The 17120-nt window shown below is 35.7% G+C and overlaps 1 protein-coding gene across 1 annotated transcript; it reads left to right on the plus strand.

Moving 5' to 3' along the window:
• The first annotated feature begins 3169 nt into the window (after positions 1–3169).
• Positions 3170–14932, plus strand: LOC148215737 (vomeronasal type-2 receptor 26-like). The gene is made up of 4 exons (XM_088142438.1): positions 3170–3709; positions 5169–5396; positions 10119–10245; positions 14034–14932. Exons 1-4 carry the CDS (start codon positions 3170–3172, stop codon positions 14930–14932), a joined length of 1794 nt encoding a protein of 597 aa, XP_087998564.1.
• The last annotated feature ends 2188 nt before the right edge of the window (positions 14933–17120 follow it).

The raw sequence follows: 17120 nt of genomic DNA on the forward strand, positions 1-17120 counted from the left end.
ATGTTATCTATCCCATAATCCATATTTATAAACAGATCTTTTCAATTAAAGGGCAGGCTAAAATGCTTCAGGTAGATGATTAAAAGTAGCCTTAATAAAATAGTGCTTCACGATTTCTTAGTGTATTGGCTAAAAGCCAGTTAATTGAATCTGTAAGATGAAGATTTATTTGTTTATTTACTCCTTCATTCATTCATTTAATAAATTATTCCAGACAGATGATTTTCTGGTCCTAAAGAAGAGAAAGCTCTCCTGTTGTTGAGAAATAAGTGCAAGCTTGTGATTTGTGGGAGAAATAAAATGATGTCACAAGTTTATTTTCTTTGCACAGAACCTATTTATGTATCTATCATACATTAGAGGCCAGACACACAAATTTGCTTTCTAGTATCAGACCATGTTTCTGATACTTCTTTCTTCCCAATCCTACATTCCCTTCTTCTTGAAAATGCTGAAGTTAAACCTTTCAGTTAGATATGATAAACAAGCTTCCTTTTGCAATCCTATAGGGAATCTACAACTTTAATGGATAATTATGAATTTGAGAATTGAGAATTGAGAATAAATTTTACTTATGCTCAAATGGCTATAATTAATTGTGCTGCTTGTAAAAAAAAACCAGCTGAGCAATTTCCATAGCTAAATTAATAACATTGTTTGTGAAGAAATATATTAAAAAACTCCTCCATATTCAGCACTGTAGCCAAAAATTATAAGCAGATCCACTGTTGATCATGAACTCCTCATGTTTTAGGATAAGTGAAAGGAATGAATTCATGAAGTGTTGTCATCTTAGATGCTTTAATGATACTGGCAGGAATTTACTTCTCATCAGAAAAGTTATACTTAGAATGCTGAAACTAGTTTTCTTACTGTCAATACTGTTCCCTCACATGATATGCAAGGATCATCTTATTCAATGCAGACTCTATCAGCTCCAGCCTCCACCTCACAAATATCATCTATCTGGAGATTTCATCATTGGCAGCATTGTTTCTCAGATATTTATTTTGTCTCCATCTGTTTCCTTCACAGAAGAACCTCTGCCTGCATTGTTCGATGAGCTTAAGTAAGGTGTTCAAAAGTGTCACTCTTCTTATTCTTGCTATTCAAGTGGAACAGTTTTTGTTCATTCTGAATTCATATTATTTCTGCTGTTGATTCCTATGTCTTATCGGAAGGAAGAATGGTTAGTTTATTAGTCTGAATAAATATGCATTTGCATATATGTTAAATAACATCTTCTGGTGCTTTTGGATGATGTTCAAAATCTGATTTAGTACATCCTCATGTAAAACAATGTCCTTACTAAAAATTAAATGAATATTCTGCTCTAACAATCTGTATGACTATTTCTCTTGATCTTTTCTAATATTTGTATAATCTAAGGTTGCCTCAAGAAATGAGATCCTGAAATATTTAAATGAATAATGATAAAGACCAGGTTTTAAGCAATGATGATGGTTTTATGAAGTGTGAACTGTACTTATGATACTGAATGCAACTCTTCTTTTAGCATACTGACAAACAATTATCAGCACACCCTGGCTATGGCATTTACAGTAGAGGAGATCAATGAAAACCCTCAGATTTTACCAAATGTCACCTTGGGTTTCCATATTTATGACAGCTATTTAAATGCAAAATGGACTTACCATTCTACAATGCTACTTATATACACATTAGGGAGATTTGTCCCTAATTATATATGTGATACTCAGTATAAGGTGACTGCAGTAATTGGGGGCCTGGACTCTCAAACATCCCTTGATATGGCCACCATCCTGAGTCTCTACAAGATTCCACAGGTAGTACATATACAAGAGAAATGGAAATGTTCTGTTTTATTAATTCTGCCATTATCAGTTAGGGTACAATTTTGAAGTTGAGAGACAGAAATGTGTGTATGGCATCTTTTTACACCTATATTCTTCCTATATAATAAGAGCCCAGAAAAGCTGTCCCCTCTCTTTTTTAAAAAGTACATCCAACATAATTTTTTTTTAAAATGGTAAGGAACTGATGAAAGTAAGTATTTCCTGAGCTAAATATGTAGTTTCTAATTAATTTACAGTTCTGGTAATGGTAAACCTATAAGATGCAGAAAGTTAAATTGGAAGGATAACATATTCAACTTAAAATAAAAATGGTCATGCTAAGTTTTTCTGTCCAGGAAATCAGGTATACTTCCCCCCACCCCACCCCCCAGGATATATAAAGCCCAGTTTTTAGAGGTTTAGTTTTTGTTTTTCCTACTTATAAACGTCTGGAATTTATGCAATGGAAAAATGTTAAGGAAAAATGAATGTTAACCCTTAAAATCTTCAATAATAGCTATTGCCCTCTGAGAAGCAGGCCCTGTCAGAGAATAATAAAATCAGGGTATTTCTTGGACTTGGAAAATAATTGCTGACATAATGCAGTGTGCAGTCTTTTGAACTTAAGCTAGACATGTATGGTGTTTCAAAATGCTCCACCAATTTGTGGGCAGAGAAATTGGGTAGATAGGTTCTTCAGATTTCTCCAAAAGAAGGAGAAATTCTCCAACAATTTTTCAACAGCAGTGTTCCTCCTTAATGCAAGGAGTTTCTGCATTATATATGTCCTTATAATTAAGGGAAAACAATTGGAAATATGTTTCTATAAGGAATACAAGATATTCTCACGAACATGTAGATTCCTTGACCACTCATAAATACCACATTTCACTCAAGAGAATTTCACTTTCATCAAATCTGATGGAATCCGAAAGAAAAAATGGCAGGAGAATTTCTCTCTTCAAATGTCTTTGAAACACTTGAAACTATTTTACTGATACATCATTGTCTCTTCCTTCTCTCTTTATATCTGAGTTTAGCTCACATATGGCATTCTTCCAGCGACAAGTGACAAAGCTCCAGGCCTTTTCTTCTACCAGATGGCCCCAAAAGAAGCACTTCAATACACAGGTGCCCTCTCATTAGTTCTACATTTTGGATGGACATGGATTGGGCTTATTGCTGTAGATGATTACAATGGAGAAATATTTCTTCAAGCAGTGCTTCCATTGTTTTCAAAGCACTCTGTGTGCTTTGCCTTTATTGAAAGGTTTCCATTGGTACGTGAAATCAAAATAGACTCAGTGAACCAAATAATAAAAATATATTATGATATGTTGAGGAGCAAAGCCATGGTAGTGGTGTTATATGGAGAATCTTATACCGTGGCATATCTGCGGTGGTTGCCATATCTAGAACTAGAAGAACATAAGACAAGAATGCCGACAGGCAAAGTATGGATCATGGTTGCACAGATGGAACTTGTTTCTTTTGCCTATCAGAGAACTTGGGATACAGACATACTCCATGGTTCCCTGTCCTTCACAATTCACTCCAGTGAGTTACCAGAATTTGAGCCATTTGTTCAGAATATAAATCCTTCCAACACAAAAGAAGATGGCTTTATAAGGGATTTTTGGGAACATTCCTTCATGTGTTCACTTCCTGATACAACTGTGAATGAGGTACAGAAGGACATTTGCCCTGGAGAGAAGGTAGAGACCCTTCCTGGGACTTTGTTTGAGATGAAAATGACTGGCCACAGCTATAGCATCTACAATGCTGTCTATGCTGTGGCTCATGCATTACATGCCATAACCTCATATAAATTTAAACACAGGATAATGGTGGATAGAAGAGGACCAAAGTCTCAGATTCCATTATCATGGCAGGTAATTAATTAAACCAGCTCCCCCCAACATAGAGCCTCCCAGAAATATTCAGTTATGACACTCATAATTCCCAGTCAGCATGACAAGATTATCTGGCTTCTGAGAGTTTCAGACAAAACACATTTCAAGGGTATTGGCTTAGAGGAAACCAGATTAATCTTTCTCTTGCTGTCTTCTGTCTTCCCAGTTGGGTTGGTCCTTTGGTCATTTCCCCCCCCGCCCTTCTTAATTTGGAACTTCATGTTGCTGAATATTTATTTCATTCTCAAGAAGGGTCTTTGGCCAGGGATAGTCTATTTTTGTCCTTTTTTCCCTGTAATTGTGTTGTGGCCTGAAATTGTGGTGAGATTTGTTTTGCACTTGTCATTTCTGGTTTAACCATTAGTATGTATTTATGAGCCTAACCAGAGGGTAGCACCTAACTAACCATGGCTGATCTTGAAAAACTAACTGAAGTTGGATGTGGTTAGTACTTGAGTGAAAAAATATCAAGGAAGTTGAGGACTGTAAGCTAGAATGGGAAATGGAAAAAGACATCCAAGAAGAAAGCAATGGCAAGCTACTTTTGTATTGTTGCCATGAAAATTATGGGGATGTCCATGAAGTTACTAGGAATTAGGTCCAACTTGAAGAAGATGTTACCTTTTCTTTACCTTACACATTTAAAGACTAACAGCAATGGTATTTACATTCAGTATATCCTTCTTGGTTTTGTGTATCAAATCCTCTCTTTTCACTTGCCAATTTAATTCAATACACTTTTTTAAAAAATGTGTATCAGACAGGTTTCTAATGCTGACAACCATATATTAGTCTTACTGCAGATTGTTTGAGATATTTCTACTATGTCAATAGTTCCAATATTAGATATCCCTACGTTATAACATTTTAGACAAAACTTGTTTCAAGATTCTTTGTGAAGAAAGGCCACATATCCACACAGAGATTTATTTTAATAGCAGCTACATTAACAAATCATGACATAAAGAAGAATGACAGAGAGATGAAGAAATAATTTTAAGTATGAATATGCAAACATACACTTTATTGAGAAAAAAAGGGAGTATAATATCCACTATCTCTGAAATATAAGATGTATTGGCTCTGTGGACATCTTACAGTACAATTTTATACATTATCTAAAAAATAAGTTTTGTTGAGTTCAATACAGCTCAGTTTCGTATATGAGGTATTATTATTTTAGACTAATCAGAAAAATTGTAAAGCTTTATTTGAAAGTTTCACAGAAATTTAAATGAATTTCATATGGTGAGAAAGATTTGGCTTTAAATCTACTCAAAACCTGACTGTCTCTGGAGGAAGGAAGAAATAATAATAAAAATGTTGCCCTTGTGCCCATCCACAACAGATATTTGTGTACCTCGGTGTGCAAGATCCAGCATGGTTCTGTCCAAATGCAACCGATTTGTAAATTCTTTCATTTTACTTTTCCATATAGCTCCATCATTTTCTGAGAGTTGTCTCTTTTAACAACAGTGCTGGTGACCAAATTTCTTTTGACCACAAAGGGGAGCTAGTGGCTGGATTTGATGTGATCAACTGGGTCATTTCTTCAAATCAATCCTTTCAAAGAGTGAAAGTTGGATGGTTGAATCCTGGGACTGTTTCAGAACAAACTTTCACCATCCATGAGGATGCCATAACATGGCACAGATGGTTTAACCAGGTGAGATTCAAGCTCCAGCCTTCTACCTCTCAGTGAGCCCTTATTAGAAATCTTCTATTTGATGGGCAAAGTCAGTTGAATTGAACTAGGTCCTGCTGTTGTAAAATACTACTATTTAAAAAATGAAAATATGATAGAATGCATGGAATAAATGGGGCTCTATAAGATTCTTATTTTTCCCATGGTGTTGAATATTTATTAACCTAATTACTTATAAAGTTTCTAGCATTTTTTTCATTGTTAAGAAGAATCTCCAAATAGGAAAAAAATTAAATGATGATACAATATACATTACAATGTTAAGTAACTTTAAACATTCTAAACATAGGACAATGAGGCCTGACCGGAAAGGCACAGCAGCACCCATTTAAACAAAAATCTAGGTTCAAGAAGTATGCCTTAAGCTTTTGCTGAAGCTTAGGAGTTTTGGCACCACCTGCATATGAATAGGGAGGGAATTCTAGAACCAGGCTGTACTCAGACCTCCACAGAGTGGATTCCTGGCAGATTAAGAAGCCTCAAGAACCAGCATCCTCAGTAAATCTTAGCTGTTTAGCAGGTGTGTATGGGAGAAAGTATTTAATTGGATTTTCAGGTCTTAAGCCATACAGGACTTAGCATGCTATCTCAGGTATTTGAAATTACTTAGTTCAGTGCTTTCTGTGCTTTCAGAACAGATATAGTATAACATGTATACAAGAGGCTACTTCACCAGCTATAGCATTTTCCTTTAATGGCAGTTCCCAGACCAACCTCAAGGTTAGCCCCACACACAGTACATTGCAGTAATTTAATCTTGAAGCTCCTAGTCGATTGTGATCAAGTTGTCCCTATCCAAAAACTGCTGGTGCTGTTAAATTAACTGGAGTTTTAAAAAATGCAGTCCTTTCCCTTTGGGTCTCCAGTGACAAGAACGGTTATAAATCCTCCCAGATTTCACACCCTTTCTAAAGCAGATACACTCCTTAATTCCCAGACAAAAGAGACACGTATTAACAGTTTCATTGTCTTGTCAGGTTTCAGGCATAATTTTTAACTCTAATTTAGTCCTCCGCTGCATTCAGACTCTGATCTAGAACGTTCACAGCTTCTCAGATGACATGATGAAACCGAATTGAATATTATCAGCCTACTGACAGCACTTCACTCCTGATTTCTTAATGGAACTCTATGAAATTCCAGAACTTAACTGCCATGGGGGTGAGGCATGACTGCTTAATGCTGTCTTCTGAACACACATGGGTAGGGAGTGGTATAGTCACCATAATATTGATTATTATTACATCCCTCCAGTTCCTAATTGGCAGAATTGGTCAAGAGCTATGTTATGGTCAATGGTATCAAAGGTTATTGGGAAAGCAAGGAACGTGAATATATTAATCACCAACTTGAAGGATAAAATTAAAATATAAGTTTACTATTTTGAAAAATACTGAATCACTCAGCCCGGCTTCTTTCAGATGGCCACATAAATTGCTATTGAGCTGAATAGGCTGCATCTATTGCTACATCAGGTTCAGAAAATGTGTGATTTAACATCAACTATTGCATAAGAAACAGCAAAAACATAAATGAAAACTCAGTGAGCTATGTCCAGAATCAGAAATAATTTCTAGAAAGCATCTTGGATTTTTTTAAAATAATCCCTAAATACTAAATACACATTTTTGTTCCTTTATACATTTGTTGAATAGACCCCTATTTAATTAGGATAATCCTGAAATTTAATTCTATAGCACATTTCATCATACCTTTTAGTATCAAGAAATGAAGGCCTAAATTTAATTATGAATCAAAGGGCTAAAACAGATGTGAGAAAGTATGAATTGGTATCATCTTGGTTAGTATAGGTATATGTGAAAGTAAGAATCCATTGACTGATTGACTATGTGTATTTATTTATTTAATGTTATTTATATAGCTGCCCATCTCAAACTAGTGACTCAGGTGGAGATTAGAGGATTAAAACACATAAACCCACCACACACAACTCTCCTGGCACACAGAGATACACAATGACCCTACTCACCATCAATAATAACAGAACTCATCTGTCAGCAAATCAGTGTTGACTCTTAGAGACCATCTAGATATATTTTCTCCATTACAATCTGTCCTAAACTAGTCCTTCAGGTCTTCCAACAGTGTGCCCATCTTCACTGTAACTGAGTCATCCTTCCTTCCTCTTTTCTTGGCATTAGAGCCTTCTCCAGAGAAGTAGGATCTTTGCACAATGTGTCTAAAGTAGGATAATTTGAACTGGTCATTTGTGCCTTGAGTGAGAACTCTGGGCTGATTTGTCCAAGGATCCATTTGTTTGTTTTCTTGTCTGTCCATGGTATTCTCAGGAGTCTTCTTCAAAACCAAATTTCAAAAGCATCAATATTTTTTATATCCTGCTTCTTCATTGTCCAACTTTCACTTCCATAAAGTGTCAGAGGGAAAACCATTGCTGCACAATTCTGATCTTTATAGGTATAGACGCATCATGGCATCTGTATATCATTTCCAAGGCCTTCGTGGCTGCTGTACCAAGTGCTAGGCTGAGGTATATTTCTTGACTTCCTGTTTCTTTACTGTTGATGGTTGATCCTAAAAAGCAGAAGATAGTTATCACTTCTACATCTTCATTGTCAATTTTGTTGTCATTAGTTTCTTGTTCTTTATATTTAATTTTAGTCCCCATTTTTCACTATGCTCCTTGACTTTTATTACTAGAGCTTGCAGACCCTTTGCATTTTTGGCTATCAGAGTAATGTCATTAGCATTATGAAGGTTATTGAAGTTTCTTTCTCCAGTTTAAAACCATGTTCATCTTCCAATCCAGTTTCCCATAAGTTAATAATAATTCTTAATCTGGAGGCACTGAATTTTATTATGGATTTTATGTGGGGTGGATTGATGAATACATGCAAGAATGTGAATGTGTTTAATTATGAATGGAAGGGCTATGATGTATGTCAGAAAATATAAATTGATATCATCTAGGTGGTTGTGTTTACATATGAAATTGGAATGCATGGTTGATTACAGCTGCATGTTATGCTGCAGTAAATGATGATAATGGAAAAACCAGAGATGTGTTTGGGGAAAATTGTTCAACATTCTAAATGAATGCTATCCAGAAGATGCATTATTCTCTAAGTGATACAAAAAGATGGTTGTAAAAGAGGAGAGAGTTCCAAAAAAAAAAAAAAAAAAAAAGTTTGAGCCATTTAGAATACTGAATAATGAAGGAGAATATTGATTGTTTGGTGAGTATCTAACTAAAAAAAGGTCTGTTTGTTCTGCATATTTGGTTTAAGCATACATCTACTTATACATGGAAAAGGAATAAAGTCAAAAAGCATGATTAATGTCACTGTTGATTATGAAAAACAGAATTAATAAAGGATATAAGTAAAATGAGAGGTTCTGAATATGAGACAGGCAGCATCAGGGGTGGAACTGGGAAAAAATGAATGTGGAGAAAATGGAAAAGTAAACAAAATGAGTGAAAGTAGAATGTCTGGAGGAAGAGAAAATACAATGGGTTCTGTATGAAGAAGTATTAGAAGATAGATTAATCCCCTGGCATAAAGTATGGTAACTGGATGTAAGGTAAGAGAATACAGAAGCTAACTAGAAAACAGTGGAAAGAATCATGTTATAGAGTGCCATAAAAAAGCAAGTGTGGTGGAATAATGAAATGAAAGAGATGGTGGCTGAGGGGAAAATCCATGTAAGAGAATGTTGTATAATGTATATGGGGAAAAAAAGATACTTGTGAAGAATGAAGTCAAAAAGATCAAGGAACAGTTGAGATTTAAACATAGGAAAGAAAATGCAGAGTGATTTGGGTGGAAAGGGAAAAAATTGGAGGTGGGTAAGTAGAGCTAAACAAGGAGAATTTCAGTTTCAATTAATGAAATCAGTTGGAATGAAATTGAAATGAAGGAATACTGGAAGGAGAATACTAGAGATTTGTATGGGAATTGTGTCAAATATCAGAACTGAAATCAATGCTATTATATTAGTATCCCCCCCAACCAAAAAAAGAGAAATAAATCACAAAAGCTATGTGAATACTCATTCATTCATTCATTCATTCATTCATTCATTCATTCATTCATTCATTCATTCATTCAACAGCCTAATGTGGGTTAGGCTGTAAGTATAAATAGAAACATTAAAATATAGATTTGGTTTGCTTTTGGAGCGGTTATAAGGCTTGTTTAACATGTCTATGAAGAGAGGTAATAATGACCAAAATTTGAGAAATGTAACATGAGTTTACACTAGGCAGAGGCCATAAAAATCAGATTTTTGCTCTTCAGCACATGACTGAATGTGAAAAGGAAAGTTTATAGCATGTTGTAAATATACAGAAATCAAATAATAAATTGAATACATTTGAATTATGATATATTTTGCACTTGTCCATTGATGGTTGGCTGAACTTAATAAAAATGCAATATGATGAAAAAAAAGCATGCCTAAGAATAAAAAGAAATGATTCAGTGCTGTACAGGATTTAAGACAAGGTTTTATGATATCCCTTTGGTTATTTAATATAGTTATGGATAATGACTGGGAAATGCTTGAGGTGTTTTAGAGTTATGAATAGATAATACAGTAATCATCAAACAGAACGTTCATGCTGTTTTAGTGACATACAAAAAATCTTTCGCAACTTAAAAATTCGTATGCTGTAGATGATAATCCCCTTTTTCATTTATTTAGGCACAACCTCTTTCTGTATGCAGTGACAGTTGCAATCCTGGTTCAAGGAAGAAAATGAAAGAAGGGGAGCCATTTTGCTGCTACATCTGCATCCCATGTCCTGAAGGCAAGATTTCAGAGCAGCAGGGTAAAAAAAAAAAAGGAAAAATAATAATTATACTGTGTATGCTGGTACACTGCCAATTTCTGAATGTATAGGAGAGTAAATGCTCCTTCTAGAGTCATCGTCTAAAGTCATGTAGGTGGCTCTGAGCTATAGAATATGCTTTTAAAAGCTTTATTTTAAAAGTAAGTGTTTTTCCACATTTTTCTTTAAATGGAATACCATGCAAGAGAAACCACCAAAAATAGTCATTTAGGATCAAGCTTAAGACCCATCTATTTTCAAGTTCTGCATCTTGTAGTAGCCAACCAAATACACTTGGGAACTCAGAAGGATAATTAAGATAAAAACTCTGCTACTCTTTCTCCCTAGCAGCTGATTTTAAAGGCATGGGCCAGAGATTTAAGAGATTACAAGCTGCTATTAAGCCTACTTGACATTGATAATCTGATTTGCCATGAATTTTAAAACAGTCTGTATTGGTGGTCATAGCTATATCTGATGCAAACAGTTTCCAAGTTTAGCTATCTGTTTTGTATCAAAATCTTCTTTTTTATTATTAATGTATCTTCCTGCATTCACCCCCAACTTCTAATACTCTGAGAGGGGGGAAAGCTTCTGACTATCCACACTTTTCAAACCATATACAGTACTATTTATCTATTTTTCTTTGTGAATTAATATTTTTATTAAGAATTTTAATTACAATAGTAAAAACTAATACAAACTAGAGAAAGAGAACAGAATGGAAAGACAGAATGAAAAGTGCAAGGAAAAAGAAAAAGAAAGAAGAAAAAGAAAAGAAATATATGGAGAAGTAACTTCCAACCTTCATGACAAGTATAAACAAATGTAATAACTCTTCACCTCCTATCAGGTTAAACAGATATATCTTCACCCCCTATCCCATCCCTTATCTCTAAGCAAATCCATGAAACATCAACTTTTCCAACCTGGTGTCAACAAAAAGTCCATAAAGGGTTAAAATGTCTTATTTTAACCTCTGTCAAATAAACCAACTTTATATTCCTTCCTTTTACTTCTAACAGTCTTAATCTTTAATTCAATCAAATATTGTCATAGAATTTGATTTCTCTTCAATTCTTCTTTATCCATCACATACATTTCTTCAAGCCTTTAACAAGCTTATTTTAGAGATCCAATAAGAAAACATTTTCCAGGTCATTCCCTTGGTTTATCATTTATATTTTCCTTTTAATTTTTAAAACTTCAGCCACTTTCTTTTATATATCCAGTAAAGCATCCTTTTCCAAATCATTCTCTTGGCGCATCATTTGAAGTTCCACATTCTATACATTCTCTGTCTTGTCAGATAAAATTTGTTCCACATCTGCAATTCCTTTCATTAACATCTTTTAGACATAGTCTATCCATAGAAGCAGAGATCATTACTGACCATGCTGATATTGTAATTACTAATTTCTGGCTCCATTCCTCAAATATCTCCTTTAATATTTCTAATGTTATAATGTTTTGTGCCATTTTGTAAGTCCCAGTATTAACTAGCATCAAGAACATGCTTGTATTGTAAAAAATTAATATTTTTATTAAGAATTTTAATTACAATAGTAAAAACTAATACAAACTAGAGAAAGAGAACAGAATGGAAAGAAAGAATGAAAAGTGCAAGGAAAAAGAAAAAGAAAGAAGAAAAAGAAAAGAAAGAATATAATGAAGAAAAAGAAAAGAAATATATGAAGAAGTAACTTTTTCTTCTGCTTAAAATCTTTAGTCCCCTCTTTTTGTTGTTCAGTCGTTAAGTCGTGTCCGACTCTTCGTGACCCCATGAACCATATCGCTCCAGGCCTTCCTGTCCTTCACTGCCTCCCTGAGTTTGCTCAGTTTCATGCTCATTGCTTCAGTGATGCTATCTAACCATCTCATCCTCTGCCGTCCTCTTCTCCTTTTGCCTTCAATCTTTCCCAGCATCAGGGTCTTTTCCAAAGACTCCTCTCTTCGCATTAGGTGACCAAAGTATCTGAGCTTGAGCTTCATTATCAGTCCTTCCAATGAGCAATCAGGGTTGATTTCCTTTGACTGGTTTGACCTCCTAGCACTCCAGGGGACTCTTAAGAGTCTTCTCCAACACCACAATTCAAAGGCATCAATTCTTCGGCGCTTAGCCTTCTTTATGGTCCGGCTCTCACAGCCATACATTACTACTGGAAAAACCATAGCTTTGACTATGCGGATCTTTGTCGGCAAGGTGACGTCTCTGCTTTTTAATATGCTATCTAGGTTTGCCATAGCTTTCCTCCCAAGGAGCAAGTGTCTTTTAATTTCATGGCTGCAGTCTTCATCTGCAGTGATCTTGGAGCCCAAATAAATGAAGTCTGTTACTGCTTCCATTTCTACCCCTTCTATTTGCCAGGAATTAAAAGCCAATATTCCAAACTCATCTGGACTCTTAATCTGTCTATAACTTTCTTAGATCAAAAGTTTATTTAGCTTTTTGCTGCATATTTCAAATTCATTAAGTTCTATATCTTATAATTATTTTTTCTTTTGTTCAGAGTTGAAGATAAATTCACCCAATGAAGACTTTTCAAACCTGTCATTCTGAAGGTCTCTAATAGCTTTAAGATGTGGAGTCCTTGGGGTTCTCTGCTACACATATTCACCTCTATAAGCTTTAAGATAGTTAGTAGGCAATTTCTGAAAGTGATTAGAAAGTGAGGTTTGCGAATTTAGTGTCCTTTAAAAGGCTCCACCGTGGTGGCAAGCAAGATGGTTGATCCTGATGTTTATGCTCAAACCCATAGAAAACTGCTTATCTGTCATTTCCTCACAAGAAGCAGCTATCTGGAGCATGTGTGGGTGCTTTCCCATTCTGTCCTTATCCAGAGAGGCTCCATGGGACCAGTCTACCTGGTGGTTCCTTGGTCCTTGCTGAGGTTGTCAAGTCCACTTTTGCAGAGTTGTCTTCAGTTCACCATACCTCCCCCAGAAGTCCTATTTATCTATTTTCTGATTAAGCACACTTTCCATATCATTTACAATTTTATCTATCTCAATCATGTCCTACCTTACTTGCCTTTGCTCTAAACTGTGGCCCATGGTGCTGTAGTCTTCCATTGTAGAGAATTTGCTCTAGCTCCCTAAAAAAAAATCTTGGTTGCCCTACTTTGCACCTTTTCTAGCTCTACAATATCCTTTTTACAGGTGTACTAATGAGAACTATATAGAGTAGTCCACATGAAATCTCACTATAGTTTCTATAAGGGTATTTACTATATCAATGCTTTCAATTTTAGTCCCATTCCCATTGATTCTAGCATTTTAGTTGGGATGTCCAGTGTTCTGTCTATTATGCCCAGAATAGCCTTTCCCATTCAATTGCTGAGAGCAAAAATGTATATGCAAAAACTGTCTTTCAAATCCATATGCGTTATTTTACATTTGCTTATATACATTTAATTTTATTGCATGTTGCATGTTCATCTAGAGAGATCACTTCACAATCCCTTTCTTGTTACCAGAATAATTTGGTATCCTTACCAAATGTGGCTACTTCCTTGTTATTGCTTCTTTAACCAGTTACCAGTTGAAAATTGTATTTGTCCTCTTATCCCATCACTCCTGAGTTGATTCAGAAACTTTTCATAAAGGCTTTTTGAAAGTTTAAGCCTGTTGTCCCTCTCAAAAAATGTAGAATCACCTGAAGATTGTTTAGAATCCCGTTGACCATGTGAGACAGGTTTCTGTGTTGTAACAAAAACTGTTTTTGCTTATGGGTGACAATAATAGTGGCATGTATTTGCTAAATGTGTGAAACTGATTCCATATTTCAGATATTAATGACTGCTATCACTGTGAAGCTGGAAAATATCCAAACAAGAAGCAGGACTTTTGTATTCCCAAGACTGTAACCTACTTATCTTATGAAGAATATTTGGGAATCAGTCTAGCTTTCCTTGCTCTTTTCTTTTCTTTGATGACAGCTTTGATGCTTGGAACATTTATGAAACATCACAACACTCCCATTGTCAAGGCTAATAACAGGCACCTCACCTACAGTCTCCTTTTCTCTCTTCTGCTGTGTTTTCTTACTGCATTGCTATTCATTGGCTGCCCCCAGAAGGTGACGTGTCTCCTCCGACAAATTACTCTTGGCATCGTCTTCTCAGTGGCTCTTTCTTGTGTGCTGGCCAAAACCATCACTGTGGTTTTGGCATTCATGGCCACCAAACCAGGATCTAGGTTGAGAAAGTTGGTGGGAAGGAGACTGGCCAATTCCATTATAATTTCCTGTTCACTCATTCAAATACACATCTGTGCCATGTGGTTGATAACCTCCCCTCCATTCCCAAAGGCGGACATTCATTCAATGTCTGAAGAAATTGTGTTGGAATGTAATGAAGGGTCTGTGCCCATGTTTTACTCTGTGCTGGGCTACCTGGGTTTCTTAGCCATTGCCTGTTTCACTGTAGCTTTTTTTGCCAGGAAGTTACCTGACACCTTCAATGAAGCCAAGTTCATCACTTTCAGCATGTTGGTCTTCTGTAGTGTTTGGCTAGCCTTTGTTCCATCCTTTCTGAGCTCCAAAGGAAAATACCCAGTAGCTGTAGAGACCTTTTCTATTTTATCCTCCAGTGCTGGATTGTTGGGTTGCATTTTTCTCCCCAAATTTTACATTATTGTTCTGAGGCCTCAGATGAACCACAGGGACCTGCTAAGAAGAAGAAAATGAAGGAGAGATGGACTTTTAGGAATACGATTTTCATTTCAAAGAGCTCAGGATTAATCATTAGTCCCATAAACAATTATTTTGATCCCACATTAACAGAAAGTACAACATATTGATAACCAATTGTTGCATGGTAGAATTCTACATATGAATTTACTTGTTTTTATAATTTCTGGCTTGAACAAACTGTACCTCAGTAAAAGTAATCACACTGTATTTGTATCTCTTCCCTGAATTAATTGTTCAAATCTTCCCTCATTTACTTGGCTGTTCTGCTCTGATAAACATCAACACAGAGAGGAGAATATGGAGAAATAAGGATTTGCAGGGATTCAGCTAGCATTATTCCCCCCCCCAGTTAACACACTACACAGACCTCAAATATACCCAAGAAATATATGGGATCTGCTACGATCACTGGAATATTATGGATGTTCACACCATAATTGTTTCTGTCATTTCTTTGTATGCATCAAGACAGCTATTCTTTGAATAATCACATTAATGGTTGCCTAATTATGATTAGGCTATTGGAAATGTTCCATGACCCTTAGGTTCATGAATTCAAGCGTGCCTATGATATGTGTTGATTGTTCAATATTTTTACATTTTATTTGGGTTTTATATTTTTGTCTTTGACTTTGTTGCAATTGGCCTGGCTATAAATATTGTAAGTAATAAATAATAATAAGCATAATAATAATAAACATAATAAACATAATAAACATCATCATCATCATCATCATTTCCCCCCTTCTCTGTGAGTGCATGTGTCTGTGCACATGCATCACAGCTTTATTTTTTGTTATCTGGATCAGAAAAGGCTGGAGAAATCCTAAATTAGTGGCAGGATTTGTTGGGTTGGATAAGGGCCACTTAATGGAAGACCAGTCCTTAGCCAATGGCCATTTCACTGGATGGCATTCAACCAGTTCTGAGTGGCATTGTACTTTTTAGGTATCAAGCCCAGCCCAAGAACAGCAACGAAGCAGTCCAGTCCAGTCCAGTCCAGTCCAGTCCAGTTCCTTTATTAGCTCACACCTTATAGACAGAATCTTGCCAAACTAAATCTATACTACACCAACTAGTGGAAATACCCTGGGAGATTCTAGGGAGTGGCTACTCTAAACCAATTTCGCTTCCCATGCTCCTGTTGTGGACTCAACTGCCTCTTGCCTCCTCCTCTCTCCTGTAATGCACTCCGTCCTTTCTGATAGCCTTGATCTCCCACATCACTTTCCTCCTCATAGATACATTCCATCCCATCAGGAAAAAGAAATGTGTGAATTTGAGGTCCAAAGGTAATTGATAAAGCCATCCATGTTGTATATTTTGCCAAGACAGAAATCGACTGTCCACATATATCCATGCATTGGCAACCTCTAGTCTGGTTTACTGCAACATTTTATTTTTATTTATTTATTCACACAATTTATTAGCCATCCATCTCATTTTTCCAAGTGATTTTGGGTGGAGTACAAGACATTTTATAGAAAGGATTGTCATGCCACTGGGAGAATTTTGTTTCAGGCATCCAGACTTTTTTTTTTTTTTTAAAAAAAATGCTATCTGACAGATAATTTCTGAGCTCAAATCAAAACAGTGGTGCTTACTTATAAAAATGTCATTGGATCCCTAACAACCTATCCATCCATTTTATTCCTTCTTTTGGACTGGAGATTGAGGTTAATAATGGAGGCTTTCCTGACTGTGGTGTCCCACTTATGCATATCCTTCTTAAGGAAGTATACCTAGTATCAATACCTTTCTGTTTTGCAAATTTTCAAAGCAAGTATTTTAAATATTGACAATGAGTTTTTAAAGTGCATCTTCTCAGAACCCTTTAAAAAATCACTGTAAATATTTAAAATAGTGCATTTGGAAGTGACTTTGAAAAATGCCCTCAAATCTTGGGGTTTTTGGAGGAGTGGAATTTATGTCTTTAAATGAATGTATTTTGCTGCAGCCACACAGAAGTTTCCTTTTCACTATGTTAAGAATGCAGTCTTAAGTATGCTGTCACAGTTTTATATTGAGTAAGTCTCTTTAGTATGTACTTAAAGACTCTGGGGATAGGAAGACACATTCCTCATTTTTCTGGATAAGTGTGCATTCAGCCCATATGTGGGCTCAAACAGATGTGGGCTAAGAGGACCATCCCAGTTTTCTTTCCACTCTTCTTTGTTTTGAA

Source organism: Python bivittatus, unplaced genomic scaffold (assembly GCF_059951505.1).
Source record: "Python bivittatus isolate LINGU-HERP-01145 unplaced genomic scaffold, Pbiv_v1 ctg000440_np1212, whole genome shotgun sequence".
In the NCBI taxonomy this organism is placed as follows: Eukaryota; Metazoa; Chordata; class Lepidosauria; order Squamata; family Pythonidae; genus Python; species Python bivittatus.